Genomic DNA, 15446 nt, shown 5'->3' on the forward strand with positions numbered 1-15446 from the left:
CTTTTAATCTCTTTCTCTGATATCATCATCCTCGTTGTCATGGTCGTCATGTTTAATATCTTTCTAAACATTCTATTAAAATGAACTCATATTAGAGGCGTCAGGATAATGGATAATATATTTAAGAGGATCTATGCAAGCGAAACCGACTTCAAAAATAGTGGGTAATGTCCTTTTCTACCTCTTTCTCACAGAAGAAACATTGCCAATCTATCTGAGCTCTATCGTTATTGGCAGGTCCTTGACTGAGCTTCAATCTATGGCCCCCTTCCCCATAAAAAAATTGCGACAAACATTCGTCTAATTATTTCAGCAATTTCCCTATTCTCTATCTTTGCCTGAAACAAAATGAAAATTCTCTGTGGTACATAATATTGCAGGTGTTGCTTCCCAGCCGACTATAACATAACCATTTTCAAGTCCAATGTAAACAAATTCTATCCTCTTGAATAATCAATTTGTACCCAATTTCCACCATCTAATAATCTCGGTGTTGTGTCACTCTTTAACCCTTATCCTTGGGTGACCTTTAGGCCTTGATAATCAGTGACAATACAATATAAAAAAAAAAACTCAATGATAACTTCATAGAATGAATTTTAATTTTTCCAATTGTTGGTTATAAAAATACATTGAATTAAATTTTTCTGAACCCTGTATGCTAGCAAGAAAAGAAAATAAAGGATGCGTAAAATAAACAGGATTTGGCAACATAGATTATCCTCTAGCCAGAAGGTTAAGGTCAATCATGGGTTGGGAAAGGGTTAGCTGGGATGGGCTTAATCAGGATGTTGGTGAATAGGTATACCGTTGTCTGTAGGTTTGGCAAAGTGAATTACCGACGTTGGACCATCTTCAGGTTACTGAACAATGAAATGACTGTTTTTGTTGTTGGGTTTAACTTCCAGTTAATAATTAAGTGGATTTTTTAGGGGTGTGTGTGTGTGTGTGTGTGTGTGTGTGTGTGTGTGTGTGTGTGTGTGTGTGTGTGTGTGTGGTAAGGGATTGGTGAACTGGAAGTGATGTGCCTAAAAAGCTATTTAATTACTTTTGATTTTACTATCATTGAGTTCATATCCGATTCATGTGAATCTGAGTCATAAAAAGATATGATTTAAGTTTTTAAAAGTTTTTTTTTAAATTGGCATTTAAGTATCAGTGAAACCAAAATTATAGTAACAATAACAGTAAGAATGATGATGATGATGATGATGATGATGATGATTTTGACGAAAATAAATAAAACAAAGTTTTTTTTTTTTTTTTTTAAATAAGCGACAACACTTAATTTCTTTCTTTTTCTGTTCTTTTCTTTATTTTCCAAATGACTAATCAATGGAGAGTCCAATCAGAGCTACCTAACTCCTAAGAAACAGGATCTAAGGGACATACCCGGAAAAAAAAAAGAGATAGTGACAAGGGTCGTCTGTCTTCCAATCAAATGACCAGAACAGAAAAATAAATAAATAAAATAAATAAATAAAATATGGCAAAAAAACAAACAAACAAAAAACAAAAACAAAACAACACAAACAAACAAAAAAACGAAACACGGCAGTCAGTGAGAAAAGAACAAACCGTAGTTTGTTGTGCTGAAATTCGGTCCAACACATTCAATCAGATTCCATTCTTATTCCTCCTAGCTCGCCATTACAACAATCACGGAAGGAATTCGGGAAAATCAACAAATACCAAAGAAGAATAGAAATCCTGTATTTCTATCAACAATATCAATTTTCCAAAGCTCATGAACAATATGAAATTGATTTTTTTTTTACATAGGCATCACCACCTATCAAGGCCAAGAGGCCACTTGACGATAAGGCTTAAAGAGTGTACAGTAGAAATTGGACAATATAGTAACCGTTAGTAATGGAGAAACGGTAAATTTGTTAACTTTGTTTACGTTAGACTTGAAGACAACCATATTGTAGTCAGCTGGAAAGCAGAAAAACGGAAGACAATTCCATAGGCGTGCAGTTCTAAGAAAGAAGCTTTGCTCATGGAATCTAAGCTTAGGTTTATGCACAGATAAAGGGTGGGGGAAACTAGTGATAGTGTTTTCTGCTAGACGGGTGTTTCTTGTGAAAGTTTGGCGAGGGTGGAACATAGAATGGAGCTCAGCCGAGCACTTGCCATGAAAATAACGATAAAGCAGAGACAAACTCGCAACCTCTTCTGTGAGATAGAGGTTGCAGGGAAGAGAAAAGGACATCCCCCACAAGGCTATGAAGTCTATTTTGAACTCTATCAAGACAGGGCAAGTCCTTTCTAGCAGCTCCTGCCCAGATGTGGCAACAGTACTCCATCCTTGTCATTTTCATACGCATGCGCATAACGAAAGACTGGAAAGAAATGATAAGTACTACTTATCATAAAAACATTTATTTTGTACAAAACCCTAACATTTTGGAGTCAGTAATAAAATATATTTTCATTATAAAAGGTGTTAAATTTTCAATTATAAAATCAACAAATAAAATACACCACAAGCACACAATCAATTATGGTGAACTCTCCATAGCATAAAATGTAGCTTCTTTGATTTAGAAAAGTAGCAAAGATAACCTCAATCTATCTGTGTTATGGTCAAGAGAATGGCTGTGGGGTGGGGATGGGGGACAATAAGAGCAAAGAAAAAAAAACGGTTTGTAACAGATATCAAAAATAGACAAAAAGGTCTACCTGAAGCCTTTGGCAACGTCTTTGTGTGCAAGTGAATCTAACAATAATATAAGCTGCAGTTCCTATTTGTATGTCCCGATTTAAAAAAAAAATATATATGTATATATATATATATATATATATATATATATATATATATATATATATATATGTGTGTGTGTGTGTGTGTGTGTGTGTGAAATGTGTCGGTTTAAAAAAATCACAAATCCACACAATCACACAAAATATAATGACGTGTAATGAACTATAGACTAAATTAAAGAGATTAGCTCACAAATATTTGCGTTATTTTTATAAAAATATGCTAAAAAAAAAGAAAAAAAAAGGTTATTGAACGAAATAAACGAACATATTTTTTGCCTACAATTATAATTCCGCAACATATTTCTTGTATGAAATTTCCTGGTCTAAATTAAAAAGGTTAGCTATCAAATATTTACGTTTTTTTATTATGTCAAAACAAAACATATGGAAATTTATTGAACGTAATAAAAAAAAACTTATTTTTTTCCTACTATTTTAATTCCATAACATATTTTTTTTATGAAATGTATCGGTTTAAAACATGACCAATCTACACAACCACACAAAAAAATAACAATAATGACGTGTAAATGTATATAGATTTATGCATTTTATGCGCACACTCTTTGTTTTTGCAATTTGGCATTTTTGTTTGTGAAAATCTGGCTATAGTTATCAATTCGGCCTTTTTTTTTAAAGATTTGGTTTCAAATGTTAAGTAGGGTCTGGTAACCCAATTAGGGCCAGCTAATGGACACGTTTACCCTTTTAAAACATTTAAAACACGCATAACTTTCAGATTGCAAAACCATTAAAAACAACAAAACAATTAGTGCACCTGAATAGTTATTTTTTTTTTCACTTATTTGTAAATGTTACAGGCAATTATCATCATTTACGGGCTTAAATTTGGAATTATAGCATTCTACTAAAGTGAACACCCACTTTTGGACCACTCCCGTTGTTAATGCTGCCACTAGCATTTAGATTTTTCCTTCTAAATATTTCGAATATTTCTACAGAGCTTATAGATTACACACTTAACTTTCACATTACAAAGATACCCCGTAAAAAATTGTATACACATTAGAATAGGTTACATGTTATTTTCCTTTGGTATTATACCCATGAGGTCCTCCACATTTGCTACAAGGGATCCTAGGATTTTGTCTATCCTGATAATTTTGTGAAGGATTCTTATTGCCTCTTGGTTGGTAATTGCTGGTGGGCAGGTGTCCTTTATTTCTGAAGCGTATTCTTTTTTAATGTGAACGATACCTGCTTCCTCTATGTTTTGGGAATCTTGCTTCATTGCCACGAACCACTGACAATCTTCAGCCAGTTTCTGAAGTGCCAAAATCAGGTTCTAATTTCAATTTATTTAGAGCAGGACGTCTTATATCAGCATCTGTTGTGGCTATCAAACCTTGTGTGAATTTGAAATTGTCCGCCATTAATGACAATTTGAAATCATCACAGTGCTTATTAACTATAGACAAAAAAGTCGTATAGTCCTGACTCTCCTTATGTGTAAGATTCATGCATTTCCATCTCTTATGAAAAGGGCTTCTTTTTCGACAGTATAACTCCATTAACAGTTTGACTGCCTTGTCAAATGACAATTCGTTGATTTTTCTTTTCCTATAGTACCAACTTTATAGAAAAAAAAACCTTTACAAAATTCGTACCTGGTTATTTAACGAATATTTCTTTCATATATTTATTTCCTCATGTGGCACTTTTCCAGAGAAAATAATTTGACGTTTGCATTTATACAGAAAGCAGTAGATTTCGTTTGCCATTTTTCAATTTTTGTAACGTGTAGGTACTGGGTTCAATTCCTTGTTGATCCTACACATTTTCCCCTCTTTTTCCCTTACAGAGAATTAGCTACTAATCTGTTAAAGAGAGTTTATAGCATTTATTTAATGTTGTCTACTCTTTTCGATTTCTGTACGAAAAAGAATGTCCTTTTCTTGTTAACACTTTATTTGTTGTGCTTACCGAAATCGTTTGTTTTTTCTTCTTCGACGTGCAGTCTCTTCAAGCAGTGAAAAGTTTATTTTAATCGGATTAAAATCCCACATTTTTTTCTCATTTGTGCGAATACACGCTTTAGCCAATAAAATAAAATATACTATCATTTACTTGCTGTATTTGCGTGAGTTTTTTCTTTTCCCAACACTAATGCCTTTTAACCATAAGACGTATTAGCGAGACATGCTTTTTAGAACGACAAAGTTTTTTCAACATTACTTGTATTTAGAGAGATGGAAAAAACGTTGTTTTTTTTGTACTTACTGAAAACTTGGTCTCGTTAATTCAGTAGTGATAATTCTTCACACAATTATCTTATGAGTTCTGTTTCAACTCGTAATTATGCTTTTAACAGCAAGATAATGCTTTTGACAACGTCTTTGTAAAATCCGTTTTTTGACAAGAATTTCTGTCTTTTTTCGAAATGTTCTTTATCCCTTTATCCCATGTTCGTGAATTTTTACGCTCGAATGTTATTCCCCCCCCCCAAAGTTGACAAATAGTTTTTCCCGTCCTTCACAGAACTTTTGAAAAATAAATACTTTTGAAGTTTTGAATTTTCCCCGAGTGTAGGAAAAAATTATTTCGAATTTCCGCATGTGTTCTTTTTTCTTGAATCCCTTTGGTTGTCAAATGTTGTTTTCCAATGGCTATTTTTTTTTTTAGAGTGAGTCCTTGCCCGAATATTCGTCATTCAGTTGTTGTAAATAATTGTTGTAGATTGATTCGGGAGGTTCTTGAATTATCCTCGTCAGCCAGTTGTTGCTACAGGTCACAAATGAAAGAAATCACAAGTAGTGTAAAGTGTATAAATATAATATGTATTTATCATAAAAAATACAGGAGCCACTAACGTGAGAGGAACGTGTTCGTAGCATGCGGTTAAACATGATATGAATGTCTCCATTTAGTCTCTGAAACCATTGGTATTCATAGAACTGGTTGATTCCACTTAGTTCTCAAATAGGAGTGATTTGTACCCCACAACAAAAATAAAGTCCGTACTCGATGATAATCGGTGGAAAAAATTATGACAAAGTTAAAAGGAAAAATTTTTAAGGCTATGGGAATCAGTGTTCAGGTCTGCGACAGCGTTTTTGTTTGTTTCTTTTCCTCGTGACACAATGTTGACATGTTAGGTAAAAGCATAACATAATCACAGCACATAATCAAATCCCCACGTTAAGAATGGGTTTATAGATACTAACGTTGTTACTACAGCACGGTACATTCATTTTGCCAACGGGCGCTATTTTACTAGGCCGACAGTGACTCCTACTAACAACTGTACTTTAATTTTTTTTTTTTTTTGCAGTTGGTGTGGAAGGCACACTTCCACCGGGTAACGCCGATACACAGATCTTGCTAGTTATCAATAAAAGTGCCCATACGAAAAACGCCTGGAAACTTATTTACAGACTGAGTTTGTTTACTTTTTATTCTTGGGACCTTGGAAAGGCCTATTGCCACCCAAATTCCAGTGAAGGCTAATGGTTGTTGTCAGTGAGAAATCTATAGTAAATGACTGTTGCGATAACGCAAATCCATTTGTAAATGCTATCGAAAGAGGCGGAGAGTACTGGAAATCTGGGGAGACTGGTTTCCACCTAGACTCCAGAGAGCACCACAGGGTTGCTGATGGAGATAAATTTTTGATGGTGGCCTATGTGAAAACTCCTAGTGAGTACAAATAATAATAATAATAATAATAATAATGATAATAATAATAATAATGATAATAATAATAATAATGATAATAATAATAATAATAATAATAATAATGATAATAATAATGATAATAATAATAATAATGATAATAATAATAATAATAATAATGATAATAATAATAATAATAATAATAATAATAATAATAATAATAATAATAATGATAATAATAATAATAATGATAATAATAATGATAATAATAATAATGATAATAATAATAATAATAATAATAATAATAATGATAATAATAATGATAATAATAATAATGATAATAATAATAATAATAATAATAATAATAATGATAATAATAATAATAATAATAATAATGATAATAATAATAATAATAATAATAATAATAATAATGATAATAATAATGATAATAATAATGATAATAATAATGATAATAATAATGATAATAATAATGATAATAATAATAATAATAATAATGATAATAATAATGATAATAATAATAATGATAATAATAATAATAATAATAATAATGATAATAATAATGATAATAATAATAATAATAATGATAATAATAATAATAATAATGATAATAATAATAATAATAATAATAATAATAATAATAATGATAATAATAATGATAATAATAATAATGATAATAATAATAATAATGATAATAATAATAATAATAATAATGATAATAATAATAATAATAATAATAATGATAATAATAATAATAATGATAATAATAATAATAATAATAATAATAATAATAATAATAATATAAAAAAAAAGAAATACTTACTGGGTACAACAATAACATCTTCAAACACTTCTCGGATGCTGTTTTTAATTGTATGATAGCCAAAGCTGTCATCTCCATAAGGTGAAGTGTGCGATGGTTCCATTGAATATTTCACATGTATTTGCACTCTTTCGTCCTGAATCACCTTCTTTCCAAAATCGATCACCTTAAGAAAATAAGAGAATAAAAATTCAATGAAATCGTAGTTTACCAGCGCTAGAGTTGCATGGAAACAAATTCTATGATGATGGGTCTTGCAATTTTGCTCGCATCATAAACCAGCGTTTTTCAAGCCGTGGGTCTCGACCCTTCATGGGTCGCGTGAAAAAATTTAATGGATTGTGACAAAAAAAAATAAAGGAAATCATAAAATACACAAGTGAAAGAAAGTCGTAAGAGGAGGAAGAGATGAAGACAATTTAACGTTTCTTGAAATATCTCTATTTCTTTCTCTCTCATTTTCCTCTTCTTTTCCGTTTTTCTCTCTCTCTCTTTCTCATGTAGCTAGTTGACGACAGTTTTGTACCAAAAAACTTGTTTTATTATTTTTCCCGCCTTTTTTTCTAATTTCATAACTTTTATAACCCTGTCAGTTTTTGCTATTTTCTAGCGAGATTCGAAAGCGGCACCTCGTGATAAGAAGCCTAAACCTCTACCACGGTGCTAACCTCGCCGGACTACTAAATGCATCACTTTTACGTAGATGTTTTTATTTGTTTTTGTTAGCGATACTTCCTTGAATGAATTCAAGTATTTATAGGAAAGTGCATTTTTACCTTAATGCTTGTTGGGAATAATTTTCCCATTGACCAATCTGGTACCCCCTTTTTTAATGGGGAGCGACATATATATTATTATTCCCAACAAGCATTAAGGTAAAAATGCACTTTCGTATAAATACTTCATTCAAGAAAGTATCGCTAACAAAAACAAATAAAAACATCTATATATATATATATATATATATATATATATATATATATATATATATATATATATATATATATATATATGTGTGTGTGTGTGTGCGTATATATATATATATATATATATATATATATATATATATATATATATATAGAGAGAGAGAGAGAGAGAGAGAGAGAGAGAGAAGGACAAACAATTAATACAACATGTTAAAAACACTTTAAGAAGAGTTAAAAACATATTTGATTTTCAAAAAGGAGACACAAATTAAGTGGATTGTTCTTAATCCGCTAAGTTTGCTATTTTGGATTGTCTTTGCAAACTTAAGTTTACAAAGACAATCCAAAATAGCAAACTTAACAGATTAAGGACAATCCATTTATCATCAAATTAGGAGTTATTAGTCACCCCAGGTCGAACTTTTTGAAAATTAAATATGTTTTTAACTCTTCTTAAAGTGTTTTTAACATGTTTTATTAATTCTTTGTCCTTCTCTCTCTCTTTATATATATATATATATATATATATATATATATATATATATATATATATATATATATATATATATATATGTAACCCCTCCAGGGTACAGCTCAGGTGTATAGCCTTGTGGTTGAGATGCAAATGTAGCCGATACCTGTGGCGTCACCCGTGTTTCGTTTAGTGGTCGAATTCGTCTTCGTCGTCGTCGGTCGCTCTCCAGTTCCGCTTTCAAATCAGCTTCCATACGTCACATGGGCTATCGGAGAAATATATTGCATTCACAACGGCGTTTCCAATTAAAGATAAGAAAGTCAAAACTTAATTGGTTTTTCTTAACATAGAATTGATTATTGTCTTCGACTTTACAAATAATAGCTACACACTGGTTTAGTCATGCAACTTAGGGAACTGGCAGTTTTCTTTCCTTTACCACGTTCTCCGTTCTTCATCTACCCTCAGTCCACGGGAAGGGATCAGCTGCCAGAGAGAAAAGAAGAAACCGATTAGCCAAGTGTCTCGTTTTTATCAAATCAGTAATTCTCCTTCCACCTTTTTGGAGTTATTCTTTCTTTTTTCCTTTCCTCTCTCTCTCTTCTTTTATCCTATTAATTTGTACTCCCTTTCCCTTTTCTGCTTTTGAATTTCCTCCTTCTCTCTGTTTCCCTAATTTCTACTCCTCCTCTCGGCTTTATCTATCCCAATTTTTAACCCTCATTGCACTGAGGTGTTAACTTATCATCAAATTAGGAATTATTAGTAACCCCAGGTCGAACAATGCCTGGCGGCGACCCCTCACCCCCGATTTCCACCCCAAGCTCAGCTTAAGATATCTGGGTTTCTTTCATAACGCTCAACAGAGGTTTTAAAAACAACCATTTCGTTGTTAACAGATACATAGCAGCAATGAGATAAAACAATTATCATTTGTTTTTTCCTTTCTGACAAAATCCCATAGACATTTCTGTTTAAAACAACATCAAACCACCATCATCATCATCATTAGAATTCAGCCGTGCGAATTCCTCTGAATTCGTGTCGACTAGCAAGGTCACTCGGCATCGCTCGGTCCCCATTGGGTCACATCTATATATATATATATATATATATATATATATATATATATATATATATATATATATATGTATCATAATACATCATTGTTTCTCGTAAGAGCAAATAGTTAATAAAACATGTTAAAAAACACTTTGAAAAAGAGTTAAAAACATATTTAATTTGAAAAGGAAACACTAAATAAGTGGATAGTCTTTAATCCGCGGAGTTTCGAAGAAATACTTTCCTTTTTATCAGAAGGTAGGAATTAGCAAAATGCGGGATCGGATTTTGCTTGCAAAAGTATTTGATGAAACTGCAAGTAAGTCAAAGATCTGACTTGATAACATAAAGTGAAGCAGCGTTTTTTATTATATATATATATATATATATATATATATATATATATATATATATATATATATATATATACTAGACTAGACTACCCGTGACACATTGGGTCAGTATGTTATATTAGCTATGGAATTCATGTATGAGTGTGACACTTGTGATGTAAAGAAAATAGTTTTTTGTGACATAACAGAAACATTTCTATGAAAGTATATTAAAATGAAAAAAAAATATAGATAGATTTTTATGAGTCGTTCTGTTTATAATTGTTTATTTTTGAAAAAAAACTTACATCCATTGAATTATAAGTGGTTTGCCATACTTATAGGTAAATGTGCTCTGAACAGATACCCTAATACTTGAATTTAAATTCAAATTTGGTATATCTTTTAATTTAAACATGAAAAAAAATTGGGACGCTGAAAATGTACACAGTAAAACAATACATTTTATTGTCACGATGATTTGTAACGCAAATTAAAAAAAAAACATATCTTCTGGATTATTTATTTATGTTGGTAGTGTAGAAGAAAATGTATGAATGTTTTTAAGAAAGGTGTATTAAAAAATGGAGAATAAATTGAAAAAAAAGGAAGGCGGTGGGTAAATCGCTGTTGTAAAATGCTCTTATGGTTGTCAATGGGTTAAAGTAGATTTATTCGTAAGAAAATTGCGTTAAAATAACTTAAACGTAATATGGAAATGAACGATGTAAAAAAAATGCAGCAAGTATTAACAATTGTTTATTTTAATAATTTAAATGCGAAAAAAAACAATTGGGATGCTGAAAACGTACACAATAAAACAATATGTTTTATTGTTGCGTTATTTGTTTATGTACGCATACGCAACCGTCGGTTGTAAACCGGATGTTATGTTACAACATCCGTTACAAGGTCATTTGAGTGTTATAATTATATAGATTATAATACATCATTGTATATATATATATATATATATATTTATGAAATCAAAGGAATGTAGTGTTGACCTGATATACGCAATCATAAACTACAAACTAATATAAATAACAGTATTTATATATAGATAATTTAATCCCAACCGAATAAGAAAGCTCAATAGACAATCGAGAGTAGAGCTTATTATAAGAGAAAGAAAATTAAAACTGTAAGTTGAACTTTGCAATCAAAATTTATTGTTTGACTGAATACTCCAAAAAACAATTTACAAAGTCCTTATTCTGCGGAATTTAAAAGAATGCAATTCTTGTTATTCTTCTCATCAAAAGACATAAAGAAATCAGCAAAATATATTTGTAGCAATGTAGAGTTTGCTAGTTATGGCATTAAGTGAAACTGCAATTTATTGTAGTTATAAATTGCCAAGAAAAGAAGTGAAAAAATATTGGATATGTAAAAAAAATATAAAAACAAACCGCACATAATATTTCAGCTTGCATGAAAATTCTCCCAAGTTGATTCGAAATGCGAAAATAGTTCTTTAGAGAGAATGGAGCCCAAAATTAAGTCCAGCGTGACGATGCATATAATCCGATTGGAAAGCTTTCAAAACAGCTGAAATAATGACAATTGTTTTTTTTTTCCAGACAGTGCAGTACCAAAGAGAAGTCGATCTCAATATAATTTGCTTATTTCTTTATGTCCTCTGATGAGAAGAATAACAAGAATAGTATTCTTTGAAACTCCGCGGAATAAGGACTTTGTAAATTGATTTTTGGAGTATTCAGTCGAAAACTAAATTTTGATTGTAAAGTTCAACTTACAGTTTAATTTTCTTTTTTTTTTAATATATATATATATATATATATATATATATATATATATATATATAAAAATTACAATAAGTTTACCAAGGTAATCAAAATGGTAAACTTAAAATATATTATAAATATTAAAGAGTTAATATTTCTGCCTTTTGGATCATTTTGGTCCATCTTCCAGTTACGCGATTCCTTTGGAACTTACCTGTTGGATTGGAAGTTTTTAATTCGACCTTGTTTGGATTTTACCATTCTTGGATTTTTTACCCTTCACCGGACTATCCATTCATGTGAAATCTTTTTATCATTTTTCTTTTACCTCCTATTCCCCTTACCTCACCCTTTTTTAACCAAGTAAGATTTGTGACTTACTTGTGGTTTCATTAAATACTTTTACATGCAAAATCCGATCCCGCATTTTGCTAATTCCTGCCCTCTGATGAGAAGGAGAGTATTTCTTCGAAACTCCGCGGATTAAGGACTATCCACTTATCTTGTACTTCCTTTTTAAAATCAAATATGTTTTTAACTCTTTTTCAAGGTGTTTTTTAACATGTTTTATTAATCATTTCTCATATATATATATATATATATATATATATATATATATATATACAATTTTCTTTATATATATATATATATATAAATATATATATATATATTTATTGATTCAGGAAGAAACTTAATGATGGATTGTTATATCATTCGGAAAAAGAATATGAAGGAGCAGGTGAACAATCAACTGAAACAAATACATGTGAAAAAAAAACATCTTCCACGAACGTTGTTAAGTATAATAACCTTAACAAGCGAACGTTGACTTCTTTCGAGACATCTAATAGGATGAAACTAACAAGACAATGCAATGAGGAATATTGACAATATGGTTTTCCGAAATGAGCGGAATTTTAATAGAAACGACAGGCCTTGGTGTTTAATCTGTGATGACATTCTTTCTTATGAAACTTTGAAATCTTCAAAACTAAAAAGACACTTGGAAAAACAACATAACGAATTTCCAAATAAGCCGCTGGAATATTTTTAAATAATGAAAAATGATTTACAGTCATTAGTAACATTTATTTGTCAGTTTACAACTGTTAATGAGAAAGCCTTATTATCATCATATCTAATTGCATATCGTGTAGGAAAAGAGGAACTGCCCCACTGAAAAGTTTATTCTTCGTTCATGTTTGGATAGTATACGTACTATGTTTGATGAAACATTTGCTGAAAAATTAACAGTGGTACATGTCAGTGACAATACAATATCACGGATACTTTTTTTTTTCAATTTCACGGTATTTAGAAGAAATGCTTATTGCAAGACTGAAATCTGGTATAGATTTCACAATACGACAAGCCGAAAACACTGATATTGAAAATTCTGCTACATTTTTAATTTATGTCAAATATGTCTGGCAAAATGACATTTTGGAAGACTTATAAGGCTGTCTAAATTTGACATCGTGCACAATTGGTACAGATGTATCGGCTGCATTAGAAAAGTGTCTTGTTGGGAAATATAAATTAAAATATGAAAAACTGCAGAGGGATTACAAGTGATGGAGCAGTGAATATGACCGGGAAAGAATAGCGGTGTTATTAAAGAGAATTTTGGATGCAGCCGATAACAATGCAGTTTGGAATCATTGCTTTATCCACCGACAAGCTCAAAGGAATTTTCCAAAAATGTTAAGAAAGTGTTAAAAAGTGCAGTTAAATTGTACATTTTATAAAAGGAAGCTCACTTGACAGTAGAATATTTCAAATTTTCTGTTCAAAGATTTGAGCCAAATACACTCATCTGTTGTATCATACAGAAGTTTGTTGATTGTCACGAAGCAAAGTACTTACCAGAGTCTATGAACTTAGAACTGGGTTTCATATGTTTTTGGTAGAAAGAAATAATCCGTTGTCTCTACTTTTTGAAGATGATATATGGATTACCAAACTAGCTTATTTAGCTGATGTTTTCAGCCTTATTAATGATTTAAACACGAAACTTCAAGGAAAAAAACGGCAGCATATTTCAATATATTGAATGTTTCCAGAAAATGTTTAGGATATGACAAGGAAGAATTAAAGATGATCATTCTATCTATTATATGTTTCCTATTATATGCTTCCTACATTCTTAAACCCATTGCTGGGAATGTTTTTGACAACAGCATATTAGCAGAATTAAAACTCAAAATTTTGTCACATCTCAAAGCTTTAATAATTATTTTCCTGAAGTGAAATTTGAACGATTTAAAAAAAGTTTTTGGATAACAAAATCCATTTAATTTCCAAAGTCCGGAATCAACAATTAAGTTAAACTTGTTACCTGAAGAGGGAGCTAAATTGTTGCATCTTAGTTGTTCCTTTACACATAAAAACGATTTTAGAAATTAAGTTTGTGCTAATTTTGGCTTCAGAACGAAGAGGTATTTCCAATATCAAGTAAAAAGGCTATTCTATTACTATTATCTTTCACAACTTGTGTGAACTGGGATTTTCCACATTAAATCAATCAAAGACTCAGGATAGAAACAGGTTCAACGCTGCACTTGATATGTGTGTAGCATTGTCTTCTTGTGTTGCCAATTAGAAAAAGTTGCTTATGAATAAACATCTGGGCAGGAGCTGCTAAAAACAGCCTATCCTGCCTTGACAGAGTACAAAATAGGCTCCGTGGCTTAGTGGGGGATGCCCTTCTCTCTTCCCTGCAACCTCTCTCCCACAGGAGAGACGTTGCGAGTCTGTCTTTGTTTTATCGTTACTTCCATGGCAAGTGCTCTTCTGAGCTCCAATCTCTGGTCCTCCCTCGCCAATCTTTCACGATAAACACCCGTCTAGCTGAAACCACTGTCAAAACTTTTCCCCACTGTTTATCTGTGCCAAAACCAAAACGTAGATTCCATGAACAAAGCTTCTTTCTTAGAAATACACACCTGTGGAACTCTGCTGCGTTTGCCTGTTTCCCACCTGACTAGAACCTGGATGTCTTCAAGTCCAACATAAACAAATTCCTGATGAACCGCCCCCTTAAGTGAGACACTTTATCAAATCTCCAATACTAACGTACTATACCCGCAATAACCCTTATCCCTGAGTGGCTTCCAAGCCTTGATAAGTGGTCACTACCTTCTAAAAAAGAAAAAGAAAAGAAGCACATACATTTCATTAATTTTTTTTCAATATTATGTACTTTACTTTTGTGTCAGAATTTCCATCAGATTTGTTTTTATTTTAAAGTAATAATATTTTATTCATACAAATAAATAAAACAACGTGCAGATCATAAAAAATATTCATATAAATTGTCAATGCTGAATAAATGAGCCTAGTGAACAGAGTTTATACTAATACACCTAAGTATTGTGGGTCGCGATGTAAACTGTAGTTCCTGCTGTGTGTCGCAGCAAAAAAATAAACGTTTGAAAAATGCTGCCATAAACAATACTAATACTTCACTTAGTTGCTGCTCAGGTTTGCTTGAGCATATACTGAATTATCTCCCCTGGTGTTACAAAAGATTAGCTATTTGTATAGAAAGACATTAAAACAACCACATAGTTCTTCTTATTATATTGAGATTTTTTCCATAAAATTCATTTTTTACTTTTCTTTTTTTTTAGTTTTTTTTTTCAAACATTTTTGTTCTCC

The 15446-nt window shown here is 31.1% G+C and overlaps 1 protein-coding gene across 1 annotated transcript in view; it reads right to left on the bottom strand.

Moving 5' to 3' along the window:
* Window positions 1-15446, bottom strand: part of LOC145277889 (N-fatty-acyl-amino acid synthase/hydrolase PM20D1.1-like) — a 158544-nt gene that overhangs the window by 14229 nt on the left and 128869 nt on the right. The window contains exon 10 of the mRNA XM_080129885.1: window positions 7244-7409. Within this exon, the coding sequence (XP_079986011.1) occupies window positions 7244-7409 (166 nt within the window). The remainder of the gene's footprint in view (window positions 1-7243; window positions 7410-15446) is intronic.

Source organism: Euprymna scolopes, chromosome 1, assembly GCF_053919585.1.
Source record: "Euprymna scolopes isolate OS-2025 chromosome 1, ASM5391958v1, whole genome shotgun sequence".
Lineage (NCBI taxonomy): Eukaryota > Metazoa > Mollusca > Cephalopoda > Sepiida > Sepiolidae > Euprymna > Euprymna scolopes.